Consider the following 26759-nt stretch of genomic DNA (forward strand, 5'->3'; position numbering starts at 1 on the left):
AATCTGGGTTATTAAAAAGGATAAGGAGAAATCAAAAGAAAAAAGAGGAAACAAATGGGGGAAAAATCTTCAGGAAAGAAATAATAGTTTTTATCTTGAAAACTTGTTAAAAGAGAATATAAACTTTATGTTATATTTTAAGTTCAAAATAAAAGTAACTGTGACACTCCCATTGCCTCAGAAAAATCCTATTGCACAAGAAAATACCCTCTTCACAAAATAATAACAACAGCACCTAATATTTCTTTCTGCTTTCTGTGTGCTAGGCACTGGGCTAAGCATTTTTACACACCAGCTAATTGATTTCTCACTACATTACAAAACATAGGTTATCACCATTTTCAAACAAGAAAATTGAGACGGGGAAAGGTTAAATTTACTGGCCCATGATCACAGCAAAAAGAGGGGCAGAGCCAGGACTCACATCCAGTCTAACACCAAAGGCCAAACTCTTAGCCACTATGCTACACCACTTCTCTATAGTAACAACCTTAATTTGATTAGAAAGCAAGCTTTAAAGAAATTATTGTAGACATTAGGTCTATCTAAACATTTCCCACATTCAAGAGTTCTTCATTTTATTTTACCAAAAGGACAAATCACAGTCTTTACGGTCTATGTTCTTCAACATCCCCGCTGCTATAAATTTGTAGTATGAAGAAGTATGTCAACTAACGATTCTACACCAAATCTGTTTTTCAGGTATGAAACTAAATAGAGTCAGAATATGGGACTATAAAGAAAAGAAATAAACCTAAAACATAACGCTCTACTGCCAAATCTTGCTTCAAGGATTAGTCCTAAATAAGTAAACTGAGTGTCTCATCACACTTGGCATAAAATCACAAACACACGAAATTCACCTCAGAGTAAATAATCAGAGTTTACAGAGTTAAAGCAGGCAGTCCCACATTCCCAAATAAGTTCGAATACGCCAGGTGTGTCTGAGGAGCCCAGCCCGCAGGTGAGACGGGCAGCTCCCTGGCATCGCCCCCGCCCCCCTTAGACTCATCCTTCTTATTCAATGGAGATTTGCTGCTGGTTTGGTTGGATGCAGTCAGAAGCTACATTCATGAGCATTCTCTCCTTATAAAGAGAATTTAAACACTGGAAAAGAAAAGACCTTCAGGAAATAAAAGCAACTGTGCAAAGCATTTAAAAACGAAAATCCCACCTTCACTTGGATACATCTCTATTAAGTTAGAGAACTCTCTACTACACCTTGCACGAATGAGGTGATGACCACGCATTTAGCCTGCAATATCACATTTCAGTTCTGTAGGTTGCAAGCACCATTTCAACAGAGTTCTTTAACCGTATTATATGGTTAAATAAGAGCTTTTTAGTTGCCAGGTCTTGTTGTTTTAAAAGAACTGAAAACTAAGTTACTATACATAAATAGATTCTAAGTTAAGATTTAACATCATGATTTCCAGACTTTGTTTTTTTATGACCAATACATTTTAAGACTTGAAAATTCAAATAGGGTTAGCAAACTTTAATTTTTCCAAACAAAGACTTGAATTTTTTTAATCCATCTACTAGCAGGATTTCACAAAAGGAAATTTTAACTCAAAAAAGTAGACTAAAGGACAATGCTTAAATTGATTAAATTCAGTTTTATTTTACAAAGGACTGATGAAAACTTCCTTGGGGCCAGCACTAGTCCCTGAGACAAGCAATTGATTAGAGGAAAGAACGTTAGACCGAGCCAGGTTCCACTCATGATCCTACCAATCACTAACTGTACTAACATCGACAAAAACTCGGAATTTCTGTTTTCTCTTCTATAAAATGGAAATACCCCATCTAGCTCACAGGGCTACTATGGGAATCAAAGGATAAAATGCATCGAAGAAGTCTGAAAATGTGACAAGTCACAGAAAAAGTCATCTAGACTGTACGACTTACCATCAGCTGACTGGGTAAACAATGCATAATCGGGATTGACTATTTCATTAGACAGAATATCAAACCACTCACGCACAACACCTTGACCCTGAGTTCAAGAAAATAAAATTGAGTATCAACAGAAATATAGGGAGAAATTTTTTCCAAATAATAAAATTAAAATCATATTAAATCTCTTCCGTTATCAATTAAATATTAAAATTTATTCAAGTCCATTTCAATCTTTGATACAGTTATCTTAATAGCACTTATTTTTATACCCACCATGCCTTCTTCTCCATGGAACCGTACAGCAATTCCTTGCTTTAGCTTTGCACAGTTGGCTTTTGACACAACTTCACAGCTACTCCTAAAAATAGAATCTAAATATGTAGCATTGGTTAATTTTATATATTAAAATTTACAACAGCTAGTATTTTGTGCCTCACACACACATCAATTTCTCTGTTAAACATACCTCTGTGAACCAGCAGGATATCGTTTTCATTCACTGGCCTGTGCACCATGTCTGAATCCGGGTGTCCTGAATGCAAATGTTCATAGAACCATTCGCAGCGATCTTTAAATGGCTACCCCAGCAGATAACAATGAAATATGTTAGCAGTATTTCAGTCATCTAACTATCAGATTTACTTAAATACATGCTCAAGGCCCTCTCTACAAATAATTATTCTTAGATCTTTTAATAAACAGTTCTAGACAACGTTCTGACATTTCAACAACTATTCACAAAAGGGCAGATCTTAGCGGAAATACTCTTGACTACCTAGAGAGTGTTTTTAAAAATTCCCTACATTTTCAACAGAAAAGACTTCATAAATTAGGTTATATCTAGGATTTAATATCACATATGTAATTGAATACATTACTCTCAATTTCTTTTATAGTCAACAAGGCTTATAAGAATGAATTTCTACACCTAGAAAAATTATGTTCTATTTCATTTTTCATGAAAATAATCTTTTACACCTAACTTTATTCTTATTTCCATTCTTTGAATACATAGTACAAACCCTGAGTTTTTTTCTTTTTGTAATGCAAGTCCTAACTTAAGCTTTGACTGCTGAGGCATCCACCACAAGGAGGCATGCACTTCAAAGGCGACTACCTAGAATAAACACATTACCAGCCACATGACTAGATAAAGAGCCAGGCCACCTCCCACCTCTGACACTCCTTTTTCTCAGAAATTTTGGTTGACTTCAATAACTGACCATTGTGGCCACTTGTTTTCTCTCTTCTCATGCTTTAAATTCCTACTCTCATGTTTTAAATTCACCAATAAAGAGTGAACCCGCAAAACCCCAGGCCCCTACCCTCAACCCCAACAAAAGCAGAACCCCAGGCCCATGCGCTCTCTCTCTATGACCTCCCTACGTGGCCCCAGGTGAGCTGTGTAATTCCCAGCTCCGGTAAGCAATAAACTTTTATTTTTTCAAAGTTTCCCGATGGTTATTACTGAAGGGTGTCTTACAGTCATAATAAGAACCACAGGGCTGGTTATTGATAGGTTGAGACTGACACACAACAACTGGCGTAGTCAGGGGGCCTGCACGACTGCCCTTGCAATTAACTAAGGGGAATGCTCTTTACCTGCCTGCAACTTGCTTACTAACTACCTAACCCAGGTGGGTAACACCACCTGGGAAAGAAGCACCACTTGCTGCAGGTCAGTCACGCTGCTATGTGCTTTCACACATTGCCTCTGTTGTGCGTTGCCTGCAGTCTCCAACCCAAAAGGTCATGGCTGCCAAAATAACCCAACCCAGAATAGCGAAATAGCCTTGCAACCGGAAACTAATGGCATCACCAGAGGGGAAATACAAGCGAGGCCTACAGTCCCTGTGTCACCACTTCACCCACTACTGTCATTCTTCATCCCCTGACCTGATGAGATATGTATCCAATCTCTGGCATGATGTTGCTCAAGAGTTACTGGACAAATACAAATGTCCTGAACATCTGGTGTCAGCACCTCCTAAGAACCCTGAGGAGGTACACCAGTTCCTTGATAAATGCAAAACGCCCTGGAAGGTGTGTGTTTTGGGCTAGCGGAGGCAGACCCCACACCCAGAGAGGTCTCCTGGGATACCCTGGAAAGGAAAGTGGCCACCTATGAAGAGGGCTCACAGTCATTCAAAATTTTCTGGTAACAACACATAAAACTAAGGCTATAGGATAAAAACAACAAGTAGAAACTGAGATAAAAAACTATACCTTAAATAGAATTCAAACCATTCTTAAAGATTTTATGCAGCAGGAAGGAGAGAGGGGAACTAATTGGCTATTTTTTTTTCGTATTGGTCTGAAATGGGTTCTGAATTGTTACTCACGGCTGCTAAAATACCTCAACTGACCAGTATCTCTAAAAACTCTAAAATCCATGACTCTCATAACATCCATCCGAGTGATATGCTCATTTCCTGAGATACCAGCTATCCCCCTGGCTTTCCCCTGAACAGAGAAGCAGCAGCAGCACACCTCCCAAGGTGGCCCTGCTACCAAGGGCAAAGATGACAGAGTTATCAAGGCCTCCAGCGAGGAGAAGAGGGAAAGGCAAAGGCCCCTAGAGCCACTGATACTCCCACCGGGGCCCTTCTTCTCTTCACTTGGATATTTATTGCCTAGTGCCATGGCCATCCTTCCATCACAGTGATCACTGTTAAGGCTCACAGTGAATGGAAAACACTAAGATGAAGCCGCCCATCTCCTTCTGCACAAAACTGGCATGGTCCAATGAGTTTATCATTTCCATGACCACAGGAACCCAATGACTCCGTTTCATTTCCAACCCTGAAGAGGCTCCATTGGACCTGGAGTCCAGAGAGAATTATTTCCACAGGGTACTCCCCCTAATTACAGGGTAACACTACAACATTTTATTGAGACTGCCAAAACCATCCCAAAGATACTAAAACTTCTGGGAAAAAACTTACATTCTTTCTCCGCCCCTTGAAAGTGTAAATCTTACCATGTCTTTGAAATGTAAACACCCCAGGAGGTAACTAAAATTCTGTCCACAATCACCTGAGACTGAAGGAAAAAAAGGTGGGGAAAGAAGCCTTTTAAAATACAAAATGCTATAAAAGCTCTCTTGCCCAAAATCTAGTCCACAGCCTCCTTAAGATTATTTGTCAGGAGAAATACAAATCTTAAAAGTCTTCTCAACAAACATTAGTAAAAAGCTTTAGTCACTGAAGCGAGTAACCTTACTTGTTACATCTGCCAATGTGAATTCAACCATTATTTATAAACTTGTGAGTCTTATACTGTTGTACCTGATTTGTGGCTAAAATTTTGGAACAAAAGCTAGAAGGTCTCTGTGTCTATCTGGATGTTTATGTATGTCTATGGATGTATGTTATATATATGTGACTTTTTTCTCTCTCTACCTCCAGTAATTTTGGTATTCCCAAAATTAATTTGTAAAAGAGCTCCGTTTAACTGGCTTAAAAATAAACAGTTATGAATTCAGTATTTCTAAAACTCAGAAATACAGAAACTAATCCAAATGTTTTTCAAGTTCACACAATTTGGGATAATCTTTGGTAAATAAAAGCTAGTTTAAGTTTGGTTTAATTAAAATAGGTATGTCTTCAGAGTTATCATCAAATGTAATGCAGATAAACAACTTTTAATCCACCTGGGTTTACTAGTCAAACAAATTCATGTTATCTCTACCACAAAACTTATCAGCAAGAAAAGTAGCTTGTGATGATGGCTGACTTTTTCTACTGTCCAATGAAGTTTTTCATGGGTAGTCTAAACATAATTGTTGGGAGGAAGTGATTTAGAAAGACGTAAGTGGGACAAGAGGTCTCAGGTGAACTTTTCAGCAATAATTATATGTTACGGTATGTCTACTTAAAATAGTTTCCCAAATCTTTGGTAACTTCCACCCTTTGAATTTTGCTAAGTTAAATTAAATTATAAAAATCCATTGAATGTCTAGATCATTTCCAAATAAGATAAAATACTGAAACACTAATTGCTAAACAAGTCTATCTACTTTTTCCCTCTTATGACAGAGGAACTAAAGATGTTCGGCTCTATTAGTAGCTATGTCTTGTGCCACGCTGAAAAATCATTCTATAACGAAATGTATGTTTCAAGAAATTATGAAATGTATTCATAAATTTGCCAATCTAAAGAATGCTGGTCTAACAGACGGTTCACAATTGCTTACTTCTTACTTTTCACTAGAAATTCAGGTTTCTAAGGGTTAAAACTTCTAACTAACGTATGTAATTAAAGCTACTAGAAATAATAATGGAAATACCTCTGTATGCAAGGAAAGTAGGATGCATTTTTGGCTAAGAGAAGGTATGAGGTATGGAGATGCATTTTTGTTAAAGGTAAAAAGAAAACAAATTTATCCCAAAATAAAACTCGTTTTTTTTAGAACAGAAAAGAGGAAAATAAAGGACACAACTGCATAGAAAGTTGGGAAGAAAGAGAAAGAGAGAATTTTACCTTGGATGGTCAAGTTGGCTAAAATCAAATTGTTATTATAAGAGGTAAGCTTTAATATCAACAGTATGCTTTTCTTTTAGAAAAGAACAGTAATTTTCTTTCATTTGATAAAAGGACAAAGTTTTCTTGGAGTATTGATCTGCTTCTGAAAAGAGATTATGAAAAGTTTTTCTTTACCTTCAAAGTAATTTGTCTAGAAAGCAAAGATTTTGTGTTTCACCAAAATAATTTCTTGTGCTTCATGGTGTCTTAATCAGGTCTTTGATTACTTAACAAAACAGAGTCTTCTTAATATTAAGAGAGCTAAGTTTTGCTTACAACTTGATATTTGCCTTTAAAATCTTTTGTCACTTTGGTTAAGTAAATAATTAAGCATTGTTTCATAAAGATCTGTGATCCTATTTAGTCAAGTGAAGTGTCCAAAACCTTTCAACAGTTTTGACAAACTTCCCAAAATCAAATTCCAAACTAAGTCTTTTCTTTTTTTTGCTGGGAAAGATTTGCCCTGAGCTAACAGCTGTTGCCAATCTTCCTCTTTATTTTTTTCCTCCCCAAAGCCCCAGTACATAGTTGTATATTCTAGTTGTATGCCCTTCTAGTTCTTCTATGTGAGCTGCTCCACAGCATGACTACTGACTGACAAGTGGTGTGGTTCCGCACCTGGGAACTGAACCCAGGCCACCAAAGCGGGGCGTGCCAAACTTTAACCACTAGGCCAACAGGGCTGGCTCCAAATGAAGTCTTTTTGACCTGGAAGTAACTCTGGGATTTTCCAAAGGCCTCCTAGAACATCTCAAAAGATTTGTTCTCTCTTCTTATAAAAAAAGAGACATTTATTAACCTTATATGATATGTTAAGTTACATGAGGAGCACTGTCAAATAAGAAATAATGTTAAACCTTCTTTATGGATATCCCTGTATGGATATGTATTATTAACATAAGTGTTCCAAACATTATATGAAATTCCTAAAAATCTGATGTAAATTGTTATCAGTCTTAATTCCAGCTACCTTAAAATGTTGTGTGCCACAGAAATAACCAAATTTCCTTGTGAGCTGCATTATAATGAACTCTCATCAGATCTTAACCATGGGCATTTTTAAATCTTTTGTCATTTACAGACAGTTACTGTTTTACACTGATGCTTTTGCTAAAGTGCTTCACCTTTAAGGAGATTCATGGAAAGGACTCTGAGAAGTACAGGTTTCTGGTAACTTTCAGGTCATACCACTAACCTAAGAATTTATAGAACTCTACAGAAAAACTGGATTCATAAAACTGCTAACCAAAGTTAAGATCAAGAATTAATTACATAGGATTTAATGAACTGATGAGGATAATTATAATCTTTTATGACTTTTGTTTGAACCATTGCTGGTTCTTTAATCTTTCGTTTTCCAGAGTTAAGGAAGTTTTTTCTCTTAAGCTAGTTATGACTTACAGCAATTTGGTAAAGTATACCTCTGTGAACAAAGATGAAGCAATTACTTTTTTCTTCCTACCTGATCCTTACAGAATTTGGAAACTCTCAGTGAATATTCTTATATTTTCATGGCAATATGGTTACTTACGTAAGTTCAATAAGAATCTATTCTTCTTGTAATAGGACACAATTGGAAACCTGGTTATATTACCAAAGCTTTAACTGGAACGTCACATTTGAGAGAGAGTCAGATATAACCAGGTAACTTTAAGGAACTGAGGATGACTTTCTGGAGCCAATAAAGCCGCTTGGTACCTTGCTTACAGGGTTCCCAGCAGCCTTATCAGGTGAGTAAGGAAGGTCAGTTCCTGGCAGGCCCAAGAATCTCCGGATATTTTGGGGACCTCGAGAAAAGAGGAATTCACTCAAATCTGTAAGTATTGCAGGCAAAGTCTGATGTCGAGTCCTTGGCTTGACTTCCTAGCCTTGAGAGGCTTTTAAAAGTTCAATCTGAGATTCCTTAGGAAAAGTCCCAGCAAAGTAAACTTAAAAGAGTCTATATGGTCAATTACTATTCCTGCTGCTCTTACGTAAATAACCAGGCCAAGTTTAATGAGACTAGACTTATTTTGAAAACAAATTAGTCTTGTTTTGATTATCTCTGATAGAAATGAGAGTGATTATGGAGAGAAAAAATTACATTTTAGTAATACACCTTTGTGGATATCAGATTCTAGTGCTGTTAATTGTCTTTGAGGTTCTGTTTTCTACCTGTAAAGTGGACTGGATGCTAAATTCTTCTAGTTTCCTCCAACATTTGGCTACAACTTTCCAAACCAACATTTCCAATTTTTCTCCCACCCTCTGACTTGGCATCATTGAGAACTAAAACTGCCTTTTCCCCAAAGTCACACAAGCTAAAATAGGACAGCTTGATATAAACTTTAGAGGAATCACCACAACAGCTCATATACTGACACTCTTCATGCCTGTTGCTATGCGGGCCACTCAAAAAGCTTACTTGAACACCCAATGGCATGATCAGACACATTAAAACTGTAAAGATGCTTTGAGCCTAACATCTAAAAGTCTTAACTGGCTGCCCTCAGGACTTATATTGGGTTTACAATTCACTTCAACCATTAACCTTTGTTTTTCCACTGAAATGCCTCTTATTAAATACCTGATTTCTCACACAGTATAGGCCTAACTTTGGGAGCCCAACTACAGGACTGCCTCCTGAAATGAAATACAACTGTTTAACTGAACTGACCTATTTTCATGGCTGGATGCTTCAAGTTTGGGACAACGGCTACAGACTGGATTTCAGACTACTGCTTGTATAATTATTATAGGACTTGCTACTATAATTCTATTTAGATGTGTACTTTCTGGGTTACAACATGCCCTACCCCTGACTTTCAGCTTATCAGGTAGGCAGTTAATGTCCTCATCACTGGCTGATGCGCTGGTATCACAGGATGGATTGTAGTGTAAACCCTAACAGGTGCTGTTCTTTTTCTTTTTTTGTAACACAAGTGCCTGACTTAAGCTTTACTTGCTGAGGCATCCACTTTAAAGATGTATCCAAGTCAAAGAGGCACCCACTTCAAAGACTGCTATCTCAAATAACACATTGTCAGCCACTGACTAAAGAGCCAGGCCACCTCCTCACACTGAAGCTCCTTTTTTTCAGAGATTTTGGTCGATTTCAATCACTGAGCATTTTGGCCACTTGTTTTTTTCTCTTCCCACCTTTACATTCCCACTCATGTTTTAAACTCACCAATAAAGGGTGAGCCCGCAAAACCCGAGGCCTCATGCCTGACCCCAATTAAAGCAGAACCCCAGGCCCGCTCTCTCTACCTTGCTATATGACCCCAGGTGTGCTGTGTAATTTCCAGGTCCTGTAGGTAATAAACATTTATTTTTTCAAAGTTTCCTGATGGTTACTGCTACAGGGCATCATAAGAAGAACCGCAATCATAATAAGAACCAGAGGGGCTGGTCCATCCACAACAATGGTTACTGATAGGATGACACTGAGATACAACAGAATATATGCAGCAACCAGAAGGAATTTGTTTCCCTTTTTTCTCCCCTTCCTCCACCCTAAAACTGAAGAACAAGATCTCTTGAATGATAAAGAAAATCTCTACCTTTTGTCCATCTGCCAGATACGCAAACTGCAAGTGATTTGTAATTTTTATGATCAATCAGTAAGTATTACTGAGCACCTAGTATGTGCCAACACTGCAGGTACATAAGAGCTGTGAAATCTCAATTTCGTTGCCAAAAACTGTTTAATACAGTTAAAGAGATTAGATTAACATAGAATAATACAATACATATATAATATCAAGTTCTAAATAGTGAGGTGCAGACTACAGTGCACTAAGAATTTAGAGAGAGTGCAGATGAGTGGAGTACAGGACTTAAACATGGGTAGGACTTGCTCAAGCAGGGAGGAAAGAGAGCACACGAGGCTAAGGGAGACAAGGAAAAAGGCACAGCAGGAGAAACTGTGTCTCTCTGGAGGATGAAGTGAAGGCACTGGCATAACCAGAGTCCTATTCCTACACATACTGAAGGAAATAAGTTTGTATAAATAAACTGACGACATAATTATGGATCCTGAGAATCAAGTAAAAGATACAGAGGCCACTGTGGAAATTTGGTCAGAGGAATAACACGATAAACGCAGTAATTAAAATGAGTATAAAGGGAGACCATCTAGGCAGCAGTTGAAATAACAGGCATTGAGTGACAAGGTCCAGGTCTGGTAGGAAAAAGGGACAATAAAGTAAAACTGAAAGACATTACTACTTTGAATAAAGACGAAAAGTAAGAGAATCTCTAGGGATAGAACTTAACAGGAAAATCCTCCCCTCACAATCTACCCCTACACTCCTAGAAGGCACTGGTGGAAAGATAACGAATGAGGTTTTATATATTCTGAATTTAAGATTATTTGGAATGTAACTACTAAGGGCTAGAAATAAATACTGGAATGTGCTGCAGTTGAGACACTGCAAATAGTCACAAAAAAGGTGAAGTTAGAGATAAGGTAAGGTTCCTGGTTCAAGAGATTAAAGATACAGGGAACACCCCCAAGAATGGAGAAGTATGATCACAGGTCAGAATTGAGAATTTACTTAGCAAATGATACACAAAGCTAGAAAAGTCAAAGGAGAACCAGAATGGTGCAATACCACAAAAGCCAAGAGTTTCAAGAGAGAAATATGATCAATATCCAACATCACAAAGAGGTTATCTTTCAGGCAGTTTTTAGGACACCAGTACATTTCTTCATCTGAGCTAAACTAAGTATTAGAGACTTAAACATCACTTTTTATTAATTCTTAATAAAAATATTATTCTTATAAAGATAACTGGTGAGAAATTAACTTTTTTTTTTGGCAGGGGAACATTCACTCTAAACTAACATCTGTTGCCAATCTTCCTCCTTCTTTCTCCCCCGACCCCCAGATCTCCAGTACATAGTTGTGTATAACTGTATCTTCTTCCAGTTCTTCTATGTGAGCCACCACCACAGCACGGCTACTGACTGATGAGTGGTGTGGTTCTGAGCCCAGGAAGCAAACCCGGGCCATCAAAGCAGAGCACGCCAAACTTTAAGCGCTAGGCAATCAGGACTGGCTCAACTTCTGCCTTTTAACATCTGCTCTTTCAGTAAGAAAAGAGTAAATGTTCCCTTTTTAAAAGTTAACTGTAGTAATTTAACAAATGTATAATGTTGTTCATACTTCTAGTAGTCTTTCACATTTGGAATAAAGCACTGCTGTTATTATATACAGTACTGGGCATATAAATTGAATATTTCATTTTTAATAAACAGACTAGAATGTAAAGTACTTGAAATTTTAATGTTGATTATTTCTAAAACTTTGGTAAAAGAGGAGGGAAAATAACACTACACAGAAATGAAGTATTTAAGAATGGGCTTTGAAGTTTGATATACATGGTTTGAAATGCTGCTTCTGTCGCTACTAGGTTTGTGACCTTAGGGAAATTACTAATCCTCCCAGAAGTTTAGTTTTCCCCACCTGTAAAGTACAGAAATAATACCCACTTCAAGGGCTAATTGTGAGGATTAAATGAAACAATACAAATACAGAACATAATAATGATAATTATAATCATAAAGTAGCTAATGCTTATGCACCTATAAGCCAGGTACTGTTTTAAGCACTTCACGTGCGTTTTCACATGTAATCCTGACAACACTACAAGAAAAAGGGACTCTTATTATCCCCATTTCACAGAGGAGAAAACGGCAGCACCAAGAGGTTAAGTAACTTGTGAAAATACTCAACATCTAGAACACTCAATAAATAGGTGCTGTCCTTATATTACTCATAACAACGTTAAAATTATTGGACTAAATGTTTAAAATGACAGTAAACTTACTTGCCATTATAAGATATTAAATGTTAAACTATATCCTTTATCTATAAAATGTGAACCAAGAAACAAAAGGAAACGGTAATTTTTTAAAAATAATTCAAATGGAACAGTAAAGGTACAAAATGCCAGCCTTCAAAAGCTACTAAGATATCTATAAGATAAAAACATCCACACACATAACAGGGGGTTGGCCCGGTGGTGTAGTGGTTAAGTTCAACGTGCTCCACTTTGGTGGACCAGGTTCGCAGGTTTGGATCCTGGACATGGACCCACACCATTCATCAGCCATACTGTGGCGGCAACCCACATATAAAAGTGGAGGAAAACTGACACAAATGTTACCTCAGGGATAACCTTCCTCAAACAAAAAAAGAGGAAGATAGGCAAGAGGTGTTAGGCCAGGGCTAATCTTTCCCGGCAAAAAAAAAACAAACAAAAGATCATCCCACACAAATATATATACACTTACAAAGCCAAAGGGCACATGGTTGTATGCAACCTTTCTGAGTACCTGCATTTCCATAAAATAATTTACAAAACAGGACTGATTACAGAGGTCTCTCCCTCTAACTATAGCCTACCTGAAAACCAACAGAACAAGAAGTCAATCCCTTAGCAGAGGTAGTTTTTGTTTTTAGTGGTTTTGGTGGGTTTTTTTTTTTTTTTATGATACAGCCCCCAAGTTACAGAAAATTTCTAAGAACAGTAGTATACAAAGTTTTTTTTCCTGATGTGAGAGTAAGTTGCCAACATGATGTCCAGTCACCCCTAAATATTTCAGTGTGTGTTTCCTACAAATAAAAGAATTCTCCTACATAACCAGATAACCACCATCAAAATCAGGAAATTAACAATGATACAGTATTACATCTAATCCTTAGATCCATTTCAAGTCTGCCAGTTTCCTAATAACGTCCTTTATAGTACATGACTCATGAATTGCATTTAGTTGTCCTGTCTCTTTCACTCTGGCACAGTTCTTCACTGTTTTCCTAATTTTCATGATCTTGATACTTTTAAAGATTGCAAGTCAGTTATTTTGTAGAATGTCCCTCAATTGGACTTAGTCTGATGTTTTCTCATGACTAAATTCAGGGTGTGCATCTTTGGCAGGAATACCAAAGAAGTGACGCCATGTTCTTCTCAGTGCATCCTATCAGCTGGCACACCAATATGTCTGCTTTGAACACTGCCCAGCTTCTCCACCGTAAAGTTCCTTTTGAATCTTTGTAACTAGTAGGTGTTCTGTGGGGAGATACTTTGAGACTGTAAAAATATCCCATCCCTCATCAAATTTTCCATTTATTCATTAATTTTTTCAGTACTGTTCTGATTTTATAATATTTTTCCAACATTATTTATGTTTATGTTCGAATTGATCCAGATTTGGCCAGTAGAGTCCATTCAAGCTAGTTCTGAGTCATTTTGACATAACCCCATCAATCTTTGAAGAACTTTCTTGCACAATAAGATGTTCCAAGCTCATCTTGTACTTTCCCTGACCCAGCCCTGAAATTAGCCACTTCCCCAAAGAGCCCTGGTTCGTTGAGAATGGTATTCAGAGACCAAGAACTGGGTGACAGGTTTGCTCTATCTATCTACATTGAAAACTGTAAGTTCACACTGATTTCTCCAATTCCTCTCCAATAGCAGTGGTTCATTCTATTCTCCTCCATTTTGTAAGTCCTTTCTCCAACGGTGAGAAACTAGGCAGCCATTATCTATACTATATACTATATACTATCCATTATACTATACTTTCTTATTTGATCAACCACCCCACTCTGTATATAACTAATTTCCTGTCACCGACCTGGACCTTTACTGCATGGATGCCCTGCCCCCCACTCGGGCTCTGTCAAACTAGTCTGCGCAATTGTCACTGTCTTCCACATCAGACATCCTCCACATGCCGCTGCAACTCACACACTCCATGCTGAGCCCCTCTTCTACACAGACACTCTTTTTACCACGCCCAACCTCCAAAACCCCATGCTGGGCCACATCTATACACGACACCTTCCTCACTCCGGTCAGGCAACAAAATCCCCTCTGTGGGTCAAAAACGTGGATAGCTAACACAGATGCTTTTTGACTTAATTGTTCAGGAAGGGAAGAGGGAAAAGGAAGTGAAAAGCAGAGATAATAACAAAAATAGCAAACTACTTCTTTCAAAAACTAAAAGTTTCTTTCATCTATAATCTCATTTGCCCTAGAATGGAGTGACACAGCACAGGTGAAGAAAATGAACTTAAGAACCAGACGAACTTTTAAATTCTGGTTCTCCTACTTAGTAGCTAAATGACTTAAACAAGTTACTTAACCTCTTCAGCTTCAGTAGAAGAGTACTCATCTCACATGACTGTTAGGAAAATAAAAGAATCCATGTAAAGCAAGTCTACAGTACCTGACCTAAAGTTAGCATTCAGTAAATGTAAATTATTATTAATACCTTCTCTTTTAAATCATTATTAAACAGATGTCAAAAAAGACCTATATACACGTACATAATTTTACAGGAATTAGTTCTTAGCTTTCTTCAGATTCTGAAAGGGTCGGTGTCCCTAAAGACATTTTAAAACACCTATCACATTTATCTTATGACTACTAACCAAACCATAGCCTCCAGTCTAGCCTACATTTCTGATAAACTACTTTCTAAAATTTTGCCGGGATCATTCATGTCATTCTCCTGAAGCAAAGCTGTCAGTGGCTCCTGACAGCCTAGCAAACAAAGAAGATTTTCCAATATGGCAGTCGAGGAAGGCTCAACACAGTATGAGTGCAACCTACCTTTCCAGAATCATCTCTCATTCCTCACCGACAGAAAATTTGTGCTTCAACCACTGTAGTTTTATACAGTTTTCCATCTACGTGCCCTGGCCCAAACGTAGGCTAGAATGCTCACCTTCCCCATTTACTCGCATCAAAATTTAGCATGTTTTAAAAGGTCCAGCTTAAAATCCACCTCCTGTTTGAAATTTCCCTTGACTACAGCAGCCAGAAGCAAGTTCTTTCTCCCTTAAACTCTTAAAGAACCAGGTAATACTGTAATCACTATTGTATAGGTACATTTATTATCTCTCCTGATAGACTGAATTAAGATCCACTTGGAGAAAGGACTTATGCTTTCTATCTCCAAAACGACTCCCAATTGTAGAACACATATACCAGTCACTACTTAACACTTATTCTTCACCATAGTTTTATGAGGTTGGGGTCATTACCTCTATTTTATAGATGAAGAATCTAAGGCTCAAGGATGTTGGAAATGTGCCCAAAGTGACAGAACTGGTAAGGAGCAAAACAAGCTTTTCCCCAGCATGTTTCACGAAACATGAGATATGTGGAATGAACCCTGGTGGGGGAAAGCTTCTTGGGTCAAATAAGTTTGGAGGATTAACAAAGTTAAATCACTATTTTTATCAAGGTGCTTCTCAAAGCCTTTACCCAGCTGTCGATATGCTTTATAAATTCCCAACAGGACACATGTCACATTTCTCAAATCTATTTGGGGACAAAATTCTCTTTCCATGGACCACCAGCCTTATAGGACTAGTATTCCATAAAACTCCTTCCAGGAAATGTGGCAACATGTTCTGTTGTCTTTGCACAAGCCTTGTACATAGTAGGCACACAATACACGCTTTTTCAAGAACAAAGATTACTCCTCATAGTAAAGTAACAGACTAATGTGCTTCCACATACTAAAGTAAAGAAAAAAGGTGATTTCACTACTCCCATAGCAGGAGGTCTCAAGTATAATAATTACTTCACTAAACAGTACTCAAATTAAGAAAATTAATTCTCTTCAGACAGACTAAAAACAACATTAAGAGAAATTTCTACCTGTGCTTTTATGATATGCATGAATCTTGACATCAATTCAGGACATTCAAGAAGAAAGTGAAAGTGGTCAAATATAATTTTGGGATTTCTAAAAGAAAAATATATTTTGTTTAAATGTACAGGAAGGATGAGTAGCATTAATTGAAATGCAAATTCAGATATACAGACACTGAAACAGAAGAAAAACACATATTAATCCACATCTACTATACTTTCTCTTGTCATTGAACATTTTTGATTAGCAACAGAAGTAACATTTTTTCTGTTGACACGAAAACTATAAATGAAGAAAGAAAAGGCTAAAAGTGCAGTCCATGAGTCAGAGAAAAGCCTTACCTGTTAACAAAGCATTTTAAAACTTCATCATGTTTGCAGACAAATTCAATGAAACGGGGTGAAGTCATTCTGTAGGGGGTAAAAAACAATCAGAAAATATAGAGACAAGTTGGCAATCTATCAATTTGATAACTATGTATTGAATTGGACTGGCTTCCAGAGGAAAAAAAGAACATGGGTTTGGATCATCTTTATAAATTTAGGAAACTGAGGCATGTCTAGCCAATTTATAACATGTAAAAATATACATAACTTTTCATTAACAGATGATATAAACAAGTGACTTTTTAAAAACCTTGAGATTTTAAGCATCTCTGCTCTACACATTTCAAATACATAATTAAGTGATCCTATACAAACTGACAATCACCATTCTGTATGTTAATAACTTATAAAATGGTTAAAACTCAATTATTCTGTACTAATTCTAGAGTAGTACAACGAGTATCCTAAAACAAGATCAGAACAGAACCTAAAGTCAACAAATTATTATTTGTTGTGACCAAAATTACAAAAAAAATCATAGCTTTTCTTCACCTATCAGAGAAGGAAATAATAAGCAGAAACCTTCTTACCCTGGAGGCATCTGACAAGAACAGCACATGTAAAAAGCTTGAATGACAGCACTTAGCCGGTTGGCTGTCATGGAAATCACATCCTGACAGTCTGCACTGGCTTCCTGCTTCCCTCCAAGACCATCTGGTTTAGATTCCCCTGTGCCAGGGGATAGATTTTCATAGCTCCCGGCTCCTGGAGGTTCAAATGGAGGAATGGAAGCACCATCTTGATCTTGGCCTTTCTGTTTCAGTAAAATAGAAGTGATATCCGTCGAGTCCTTTTTGTTTTTCATCAATTCTGTAGCTATTAAAACTAGCCACTCATCTAATGAGTGCCAAAGCAATTCAAGAGGCTAAGAGAAAAAGAAAAGTGTTTTTCAAACATCATTCTTAAACTCCAGGATAAAAAACCCACACAGCCAAATAAATATTATAAAAGAGAAGATGTACTCCAGATACTTCTGTTTTCCCCAAGTTTATGGGACAGTAATGCCTAAAGGTAAGTAACAAAAACATATGAATGTCATATAAATGACAATTTCTTTATTTATAGCAAAAATTTAATTTGCATTTATTTATTCCTTGGAATAAACTGGGAAAACTAAAATCTAACAAAAAAATTTATAAGCAATCTTTCTTCTTTTAGAAATTTTCAAATATTTAGTTTTAAAAGTATACATCTCTTTTACGTATACATCCCCCTAACCTTTATGGTATTAATGTTGTGTCAACAATTTTCAATTACAGCTTTTTCCAATTAAAGAAATGAGAATTCCTAAAGAGCCTAATAAACAGCTTGGTTTACTGGACTCTTTTCTTTACACGTAATTCCTAGAACTCTGGAAACTTATAAGAAATTTTAAAATATGATGATTTTATATATACACGCACACTCACATATATATATACACTTACCCACACACATACAAAATCCATCTCTAATGACTGGTAACTATCAAATACTGACTAGCAAATTCTTAATTGCAGGTCAAGATTAACAGCTTAAAAAAGAAAAAGGAGGGGAGAGAGTAAATTGTTTCTTATTTCTACACTATTTAAAATATTCCACCATTTGAGAATAAATGTCTTTTGTAAATTAACAGCAAATAGAATTTTATTTTTTAAATATTATGGGATCACAAATGTTACAACAGGACTAAGTACAAGAGAAGATGAAATATATACATCATCTCTGATAATTATAGTTTATAACACAAGCAGAAATATAAATGCCCAACTCTTTTAAAAGACCTGATAACAGGATCTAATGTACAGCATTGTGACTATAGTTATCAATATTGTACTGTATACTTGAAAGTTGCTATGAGAGTAAAGCTTTAATGTTCTCACTATAACAATAACAAATAGTAATTATGTGAGGTAAAGGATGTGTTAACTAACCTTACCGCAGTAAACACTTCACAATATAAATATGAATCAAATCACCACATTGTACACCTTAAACTTACACAATGTTACATGTCAATTATATCTCAATAAAGGTGGGGGGAAAAAAGACCTGCTAGAACATTTTTAATCCCAAATAAAGATTAACAGTTAAGAGGGACAGTGGTAAAACGGTCCTTCATTGCTACACTATTTTATTAAACATTCCTATTGAAAATGATAAATTGTCATTCTGCAAATGAATGTAGAAGTTAATCTTGATTCTTATATGATCACAGAATGCTACAAACTGGACCATACGCTTCAGAAAGATCTATCCTTACAATATTTCAACTAAAAGAAATAATCTTCTTTCAAATACCACTATGGAAGGAGATTACACAACCATATTTGAAACTTTAGCAAGAAACTAATTACACCCTGAGCTGGAATGAGCACCGCTCTCCCCACAAAGAGGGCTTTTCCATGGTTAGGCACAGCAGTGGGAAGATTCAGGGTCCCCGAGCTGCTCAGGGGAAAGGCAAGAAACACCAGCTTCCATAAATACTGAAATGACTCCTTTACATCTTAATTCTAATCATGATCCAAGTTTGAGTCTATGGTTTCTCTTCATGAGCAAAACAGTAAACCTGCTATAAAGGATGAAAAAGAATTTTTTTTTTTGAGGAAGATTAGCCCTGAGCTAACATCTGCTGCCAATCCTCCTCTTTTTGCTGAGGAGGACTGGCTCTGAGCTAAGATCCATGCCCATCTTCCTCTACTTTATATGTGGGACGCCTACCACAGCATCGCGTGCCAAGCGGTGCCATGTCCACACCAGGGATCCGAACCGGCGAACCCCAGGCCACTGAAGAAGAAGGTGAGCACTTAACCACTGCGCCACCAGGCCGGCCCCAAAAAAGAACTTTCTCTGTCAGCAAAACCATTTAGCTTTACCTCAGAAAATGAACTTCCAAAACAGAAAGAACAGGTGGTTATGTAAAAATGCTTGAAACAAAAGAAAAAAGGAATAATTGGTCTCCAAAAAAGTAGGGCTAAAACCTAGAAAATCAACAGCCTAGGTGGAGATGAAGTCTAGGGCAGGAAATGACGCCTGCTGCTTACGCAGATGAGAGCAGAGCGTGAACCTACAACACTCCTATTTTCAAGTCCTAACAGTGCGCAAAAATTAAAGTCGAATTGCGAATACTCTAGAAATAATATCAAAAAAAACCCTCAGATCTGTGGGCCGGCCCAGTAGCACAGTGGTTAAGTTCGCACGTTCTGCTTCAGTGGCCCAGGGTTTGCCAGTTCGGATCCCGGGTGCGAACATGGCATCACTTAGCAAAAGCCATGCTGTGGTAGGTGTCCCACATATAAAGTAGAGGAAGATGGGCATGGATCTTAGCTCAGGGCCAGTCTTCCTCAGCAAAAAGAGGAAGATTGGCAGTAATTAGCTCAGGGCTAATCTTTCTCAAAAAATAAAAAAAGAAATAATAAAACCTCAGATCTGTGTAAAATGATAGTGATGATAAAGATACGAAAAAGCTAGAAAGAGTCTTCAATAAAGGAACACAGCGAAGACTTAGAATAGAACGAGGGAAAAAAAGAAGAGAAGTAGTAAGTCATCTTAGGCCTTCTTTACTTTTCTCTTTTTCACACTTTTTATGCATGCACTAAAACTTAATCCCAACCTTGAGATATTTTTACCTAGAGAGTTGTCTCTTTGAAGGTTTGTTCAGAAAATTCATTCCTCAATACCAAAAAGAATACTGTGAAAATAACTTTAATTTCTAACTGTGGTAGCAGCCACAGACAAAAAAGACTAAATTTTAAAAATCAAAAATAAACCAAAGAAAACCATATCTATTATGCTTTCTATATCCATAAATAGTAATGATAAAATATTAGATAAGATACAAAGCACTGTACATATGAATTGTTACTAAAATATGAGTCAATGACTACAGAAAATATCAGTAGGCTTCTTGGCACGGTGAAAATCTTGCCTCATTTCACATTATTGAGTGATCTTTACCACAGAATCATATTCTACATCAAGTAACAAGCATATGAAAATCATACATGATTTTTCAAAACATTTCAAGTTATATTTCAAAGCTATAATATATAATCCCAAACTTGGACAAACAAAAGAAATTTTAAGATCCATGTGCCAAAGTGAGATACAAATTGAACAGGAAACCATTACTAACTTAAGTTCATAAGAGTATCCTGAAATCCAGTTAGTCTGACTATTTTCAACTTGATAAAGTCAAATGTCACAACTCGAAAGATAAGATCTCAAAGTTAAAAGTTTCTCAATCTTCCTTGGCTTCCAAATTTTCCCATTAAGTTCTATGAAACTGTTGAGAAAGACTTCTTAATATTCACAACAAAAGAGCCTATCAAGCATCAGGAAGCCTAAACTGTCTTCCCCACGCTCACACCATGCTACCTTCTCCTTCAGAAGCTCCCTTGGCCCCAAGGCACTAGATAAGACACTGAAAAAATGGTTAAGTGTTAAGATTAACTTAAAGGATTTCTAAGACAAATCACAAAACTACCAACAGGATGTTAAACAATTTTATCTACTAAAAACACATGGCCTATAAACCCACTCATTCTTAATGGAAAACCCATTAGTTAATCCTAACAATAAAGTGACATGTTAGAGTACCTAGTGAACAAAATGCAAAGAAGGGACCAATTGTTACCTTAGACAAAATGTGGTAAAAGTTAAAATGGTATTTCCAGTCTAACATTGCAGCAACTCAGCAAACAGTTAAGACTTTTACAACTTGAGTCACCCTACAATGAACGGAAGACCTTATATACATGGATGACAACGTAGTTTCTATTTTATCCTTATTAAGTAGAAGGGCAGAACATTCTGCCATCTTCCAAAGAGTCCACATTTAATTCATAAAATTAGATGGAAAGCAACTAATAAATTCCTTAAGAATAACACTTTATGTTTTAAAAAATTAGCTGAGTTTTATAATAAAAATGTTTTACCAAAGTGAAAGGTCAAAATTTAAGAGAAAACAAATGATCAGAGGCAAAAGCAGTTGTCAATGATGCAGAAAATATCATCTTAAAAAAAAATAAAAATACTAACAAATGAAATAGAACTTTATATATTATATGCGTCAAACGACAATCAAAACACAGTCTGAATTCCATAAAAAAAATCTAAAAGAAACACAGTGACATCCTTGTCTATTCTGTTATATCTGTACTGATCGGCTAGGTAGAAAACTAACATTTAAATCAAGCATTAAATGCCTATACAAGGCTAGCACATAGTTATTTTCTGGTATCATTAGCAATGGATGAAAGATTCAAATTTTAAGAAAAGAAAAATCAGACAATAGTGAGTATAATCTATGCCCAATTTGGATAATGGTGACCATATCTATACCTGATTGAATTTTCTATTCGTCATTATAGATGAGTATGAATCAAATCGGGTAGATTCTAACAACATGAGCCATGCCAGAATACATTACGAACAACTTGGTGTAATATCAATATTTGAGCAGTGAAATTCACTTAAAACAGCATTGACAAGACAGTGCATCAACGATTTAGATTCAAATTTTACAAAGACAGCAAGTCATCACTCCTAACTAGTGTTCAAAGAAGAGGCAGGTGAAGAGCCAAAATTTTAATTACAAGAGGATGCATAACTTCTTTCTTCCAGGAGGTGGCACAAGAGGGAAAAAAAGAAGAAACGCACACAGATGAAAACTCTCCTACACTGACTTAAAAGAGAGTGAAGCAGACAAACATGCAGACACTTGCACCTACCTTTCCAAAAGGCTATATTATACCTATTCCAGGTATTAAAGAATCTACTAGCCTCAAATGCTTGCAAACCATTTATTTGTGTCTGCCAAAAATTTTCCACGTAAGAGAAGAATCATTTAGCATAAATCATCAATTCAACTTGGAGCTTTACAGACAGTTAAGCTCTCAATCATCACTAGTTTGCAAGGAAGTGGCACATGAAAATGTTTATATCACTTTTTGGATAAAGAACCTATATTTATACTCAAAAGACTGTTTAAAGAAATAGAAGTCTTCATGATTCCAAAAGCAAATTTTATACTACGAAAATCTCAAGATAAATTACCTTTAAAAAAATAACATGGAAAGTTATTAAAGTACACATTTGTCCAAAATCTGAGTTATTTGAAAATTTAATGCCACACACAAAAAAACATTAACAATAGCAATTACAGCCATGTACATTTTGTTTACTTCATAAAATTATAATTTAACACGGGTAGCGACATTGCCTTGGGTTTTATATGGAATGGTTCTTCCAAGAATTCCATCCATAAATATGATTGTATAGAAGCGGCAGCTGAAGCAAAACAAAATATTTTAAGAAAATATCGCCACGATTCTTCCTTGAAGTGATCTCAGGAACTGTTAGTAAACCCAGAAAAGGAAAGTAACCTTACTTTAAAAACAGATACACAAACACACACAATAACAAAATCTAAAAAATCTTGGATATTTTCTTTCCTTCCGGATAAGAAATTCTTTTTTAAATCATGATGGCTGCATATTGCCACATTAAAAACTTATAATCCAATAAAAAAGTAGATTTAATTAGATTTAAACATTAAATACCTCCACGCTTAGAAGAAAACACTAACGAATTAAAATTTTACTTGTAAGGAAAATACAGAAAGCTCACCAACTAAGACTTGCTGTTGATTAGACAGAAATGAAAGGAGAAAGATGTGCCTAAGCTACAAAGTGACACACGTATGAACCAAATTTATGTCCTGTTGACGAGGTTTCTGATTAATGAACACATGCTTTGCCAAATTCATCTCTTTTAAGTCTATCTCCCTAAGAACGTCACATCCTTTTCTGACCTTGAACACCTGGCTTCTTGGAGTTTTATTCCCGTTGTAGCCCATATCGATTCCATTACTGGGAGAGGATGGACCAATTCGGAAGACATGACAAAATATCCTCACAATCCTTAAAAGGCTCTTCATTTGGGCATCATAATTACTAGATAGGCTGAAAGTAAAAATTAAAATATGAACAGATTAGATGGAATAAACACATTACATCTTAAAATACATACTTTAAACACTTTTACCACATCGAACATGTTTCATAATATAACCAGCAAAATTCCTTTCCTAAAGGGGCCATCCTGGTGATGTACTGGTTAAGTTCGTGTGCTCCGCTTTAGAGGCCAAGGGTTTGTGGGTCTGGATCCCAGAAGTGGACCTACACACCACTCATCAAGCCATGCTGTGGCAGCAACCCATATATAAAGTAGAGAAGGACTGTTACAGAAGTTAGCTCAGCAACAATCATCCTCAAGCAAAAAGAGGAAGATTGGCAACAGATGTTAGCTCAGGGCCAATCTTCTTCACCCAAAAAAAAAAAATTCTTTTCCTATCATGATACAGGATAGAATATTTTATTTAACAGGAAGTTATCAAATATACATTATTTGGATTGCACATGAGTGAATTATTAATTTTCAAGCAACCAGAATATAACCAATGAGCAAAACATAAAATATGAAAAAAAATCACCACTATGGAATAGGTGGTTTCCTGAGGCACCAACTTCAAGGCACTCTCCAACTTTCACTTCCAAAAGTATATTTGTAAATTAAACTGATTCTTTAAAACTCTAGGAACATTTCACAGAGAAGCGATGGTAGAAATGTTGGTCACATTCTTAGGCTGACCCACGACTCAGCTGCAGAGGCTGAGCTCCCTACTATTCTATCCATAACCCCATTTCTCCTCCTCACCCCAGAACAGTGACCAATTGCTCAAGTAAGAACACCCACAAATTGAATAATCTTAAAGTTAGTGACAATCTGCATTAGGGTGAGTCTCCACATAATCAGTTGTCTTATGACTCTACATAAATATAAAACATATACCCCACTATGGGGGGAAAAAAGGACGCAGATCCAGTTAACATTAAACCATATGAAACATAATTTAAACTTTCTCTGACAAATCAAACAGCCCTTTAGAATGCCATAGTGCGTAGGGATTGGCCATCATCATGAACATCAATCATCACTCTTTTGCAGGGAAACTGGAGGAATTAGGCTACATTTGTATGGAATCTAATGAGAGATCTTAAAAAAAAATTTGCTGTTGCTGTTCATGGGGTGGTTTCATTCTGAAATCTCTAACATCAGTTTTCTTGTATTACAACAGTTGCACAAAAGCAGACTAAAGAGTTGTATAAATTTGGGGGCCGATTGGTATGACTGGTTTTTTTTTTTGTTTTTTTGGGGGGTTTTTTTCAGTTTTTTTTTTTTTATTGAGTTATTGATAGGTTACAATCTTGTGAAATTTCAATTGTACATTAATGTTTGTCAGTCATGTTGTAGGTGCACCACTTCACCCTTTGTGCCCACCCCCCACCCCACCTTTCCCCTGGTATCCACTAAACTGTTCTTGGTCCATAGTTTTAAATTCCTCATATGAGTGGAGTCATACACAGATTATCTTTCTCTTGCTGGCTTATTTCACTTAACATAATTCTCTCAAGGTCCATCCATGTTATTGCAAATGGAATGATTTTGTTGGTATGACTGTTTTTTAATAAATTTAATTATCAAAGCTTACCCTCTCTTCCCCTAAGTGTATTTTACCCGGTCCTTTAAAATCTTCCTCTATGATATATTTAGGTATCTTTTAATCTTAAAAAAATAAGGATTAGTAATGTGGAAATAGCAAATGCCTACTTATAAATATTCCAGTTTGATAAGTGCCAAATTACAGAGTATCTTCTATCCTCGTGACACGTGAACCAAAATTTCTCAACATTTTCACTTCAGTATTCATGTTGTTTTCTCATTCTAAGAATTATTATTAAATGGTTAAAAATAGTCAATAAAAATTAGCTCTCACTTACAACTGTTAGTATAATATAATAGCCATTACTACCCATACTGTATTTGACTGGGACCACTAGAGCACATTAGCAAAATTTTTTGTTTTAATAACTTTGAATCAAATGTGTATAGAATCATTAGTGTAGCTTGCATTGATTTTTACACATTTGTGTTTACGAAACGTTTCTAATTTTATATCCTAAGATTGCTGAGACTGACAAAGTAGAAATGTAGTTTGGTTGAAACTATTTCCTTCAACTGTGCCGCAGCTCTTGGAAAAGTCAACTACAATGACTCTCAAATTCTTCTATGAAAAAGGTGTGAGTGTGATTTTCCTCTGCAAAATTATCATACATATAAATATTTGTTTAAAGTACCCAATCGAGGGAACATTTCATGAGCTATCTTAAGGTAAGAAGTATTTTCTTACATAATGGAATCTGAATATCATTATCAATTATTAATACAGTCTACTAATTTTATACTTTATCGAGTTTAAACTTCTTGCAAGCTGATTTGCTGGTCTAAAAAATGTCATTTTTCATTTCCAACCAAACATCTCTTTTGTATTATACAAAAAGATCATAAAATCCAAACTTTATCATATCCTTCTCCAGTTATCCACAAAATGACAATTTCATTCCAAGCCACCAGGTCTCAACATGAAAGTTTAAAAGTTAGTTTCCTAATTCAAAGCCTTATCCACGTACTTAACTTCGGTTTACATAAGAGTACACTTTCCTTCAGTATCTTACTTAGCAAATAACTGTGCTTTCTCTGTTCATTTGCACATTGATAACTACCTTACCTTCAATCATAAATATACAGAAAGCAGGATAACACAGTCAAACACAACACGACATGCAAAAGGGACCTCAGTAAATATTTATTCTCTTTAGCAAATATTCCTAGAATCAGTTAGAGAAAAGGCTATCCATTTTTCCAAAAGTGTGTTAAATAACATCTCAATCATCACTAATTAACATAAATTTGAATCAGTTAGTTTCTTAATTAAAACTTCTATTAAAGTGGCTAAAATTACACCACACTGTGAGTTAAGAAACATAAATGAGGGGCTGGCCCCGTGGCCGAGTGGTTAAGTTCGCGCGCTCCGCTGCAGGCGGCCCAGTGTTTCGTTGGTTCGAATCCTGGGCACGGACATGGCACTGCTCATCAAACCACGCTGAGGCAGCATCCCACATGCCACAACTAGAAGGACCCACAACGAAGAATATACAACTATGTACTGGGGGGCTTTGGGGAGAAAAAGGGAAAAATAAATAAATAAAATCTTTAAAAAAAAAAAAAGAAACATAAATGATTCAAAAATAAATGAACAAAAGGGAGATATTATGCAAAAGTACCATTAAACATAAATTGGCAGGGAGAAATGATTTGTATCTGAGATGTTCTTAAGAATCTACCTTGGTAGCTATGAAGATGGTAGAAAATATATATATTGGTTTCTGCCCCCAGTTCCTAGCACAAAG

General features: G+C 36.3%; 1 protein-coding gene across 2 annotated transcripts in view; it reads right to left on the minus strand.

The window, feature by feature from the left end:
- Nucleotides 1-26759, minus strand: part of HACE1 (HECT domain and ankyrin repeat containing E3 ubiquitin protein ligase 1) — a 105948-nt gene that overhangs the window by 31816 nt on the left and 47373 nt on the right. For both annotated transcript variants that reach the window (XM_001501736.7, XM_014734298.3), the window contains 7 exons: nucleotides 23261-23411; nucleotides 16998-17332; nucleotides 16423-16491; nucleotides 16087-16174; nucleotides 2369-2480; nucleotides 2176-2273; nucleotides 1912-1999 (listed from right to left, as the gene is read on the minus strand). In XM_001501736.7, coding sequence (XP_001501786.2) covers nucleotides 1912-1999; nucleotides 2176-2273; nucleotides 2369-2480; nucleotides 16087-16174; nucleotides 16423-16491; nucleotides 16998-17332; nucleotides 23261-23411 — 941 coding nt within the window. The remainder of the gene's footprint in view (nucleotides 1-1911; nucleotides 2000-2175; nucleotides 2274-2368; nucleotides 2481-16086; nucleotides 16175-16422; nucleotides 16492-16997; nucleotides 17333-23260; nucleotides 23412-26759) is intronic.

The sequence above is a fragment of the Equus caballus genome, chromosome 10 (genome assembly GCF_041296265.1).
Source record: "Equus caballus isolate H_3958 breed thoroughbred chromosome 10, TB-T2T, whole genome shotgun sequence".
Classification (NCBI taxonomy): domain Eukaryota; kingdom Metazoa; phylum Chordata; class Mammalia; order Perissodactyla; family Equidae; genus Equus; species Equus caballus.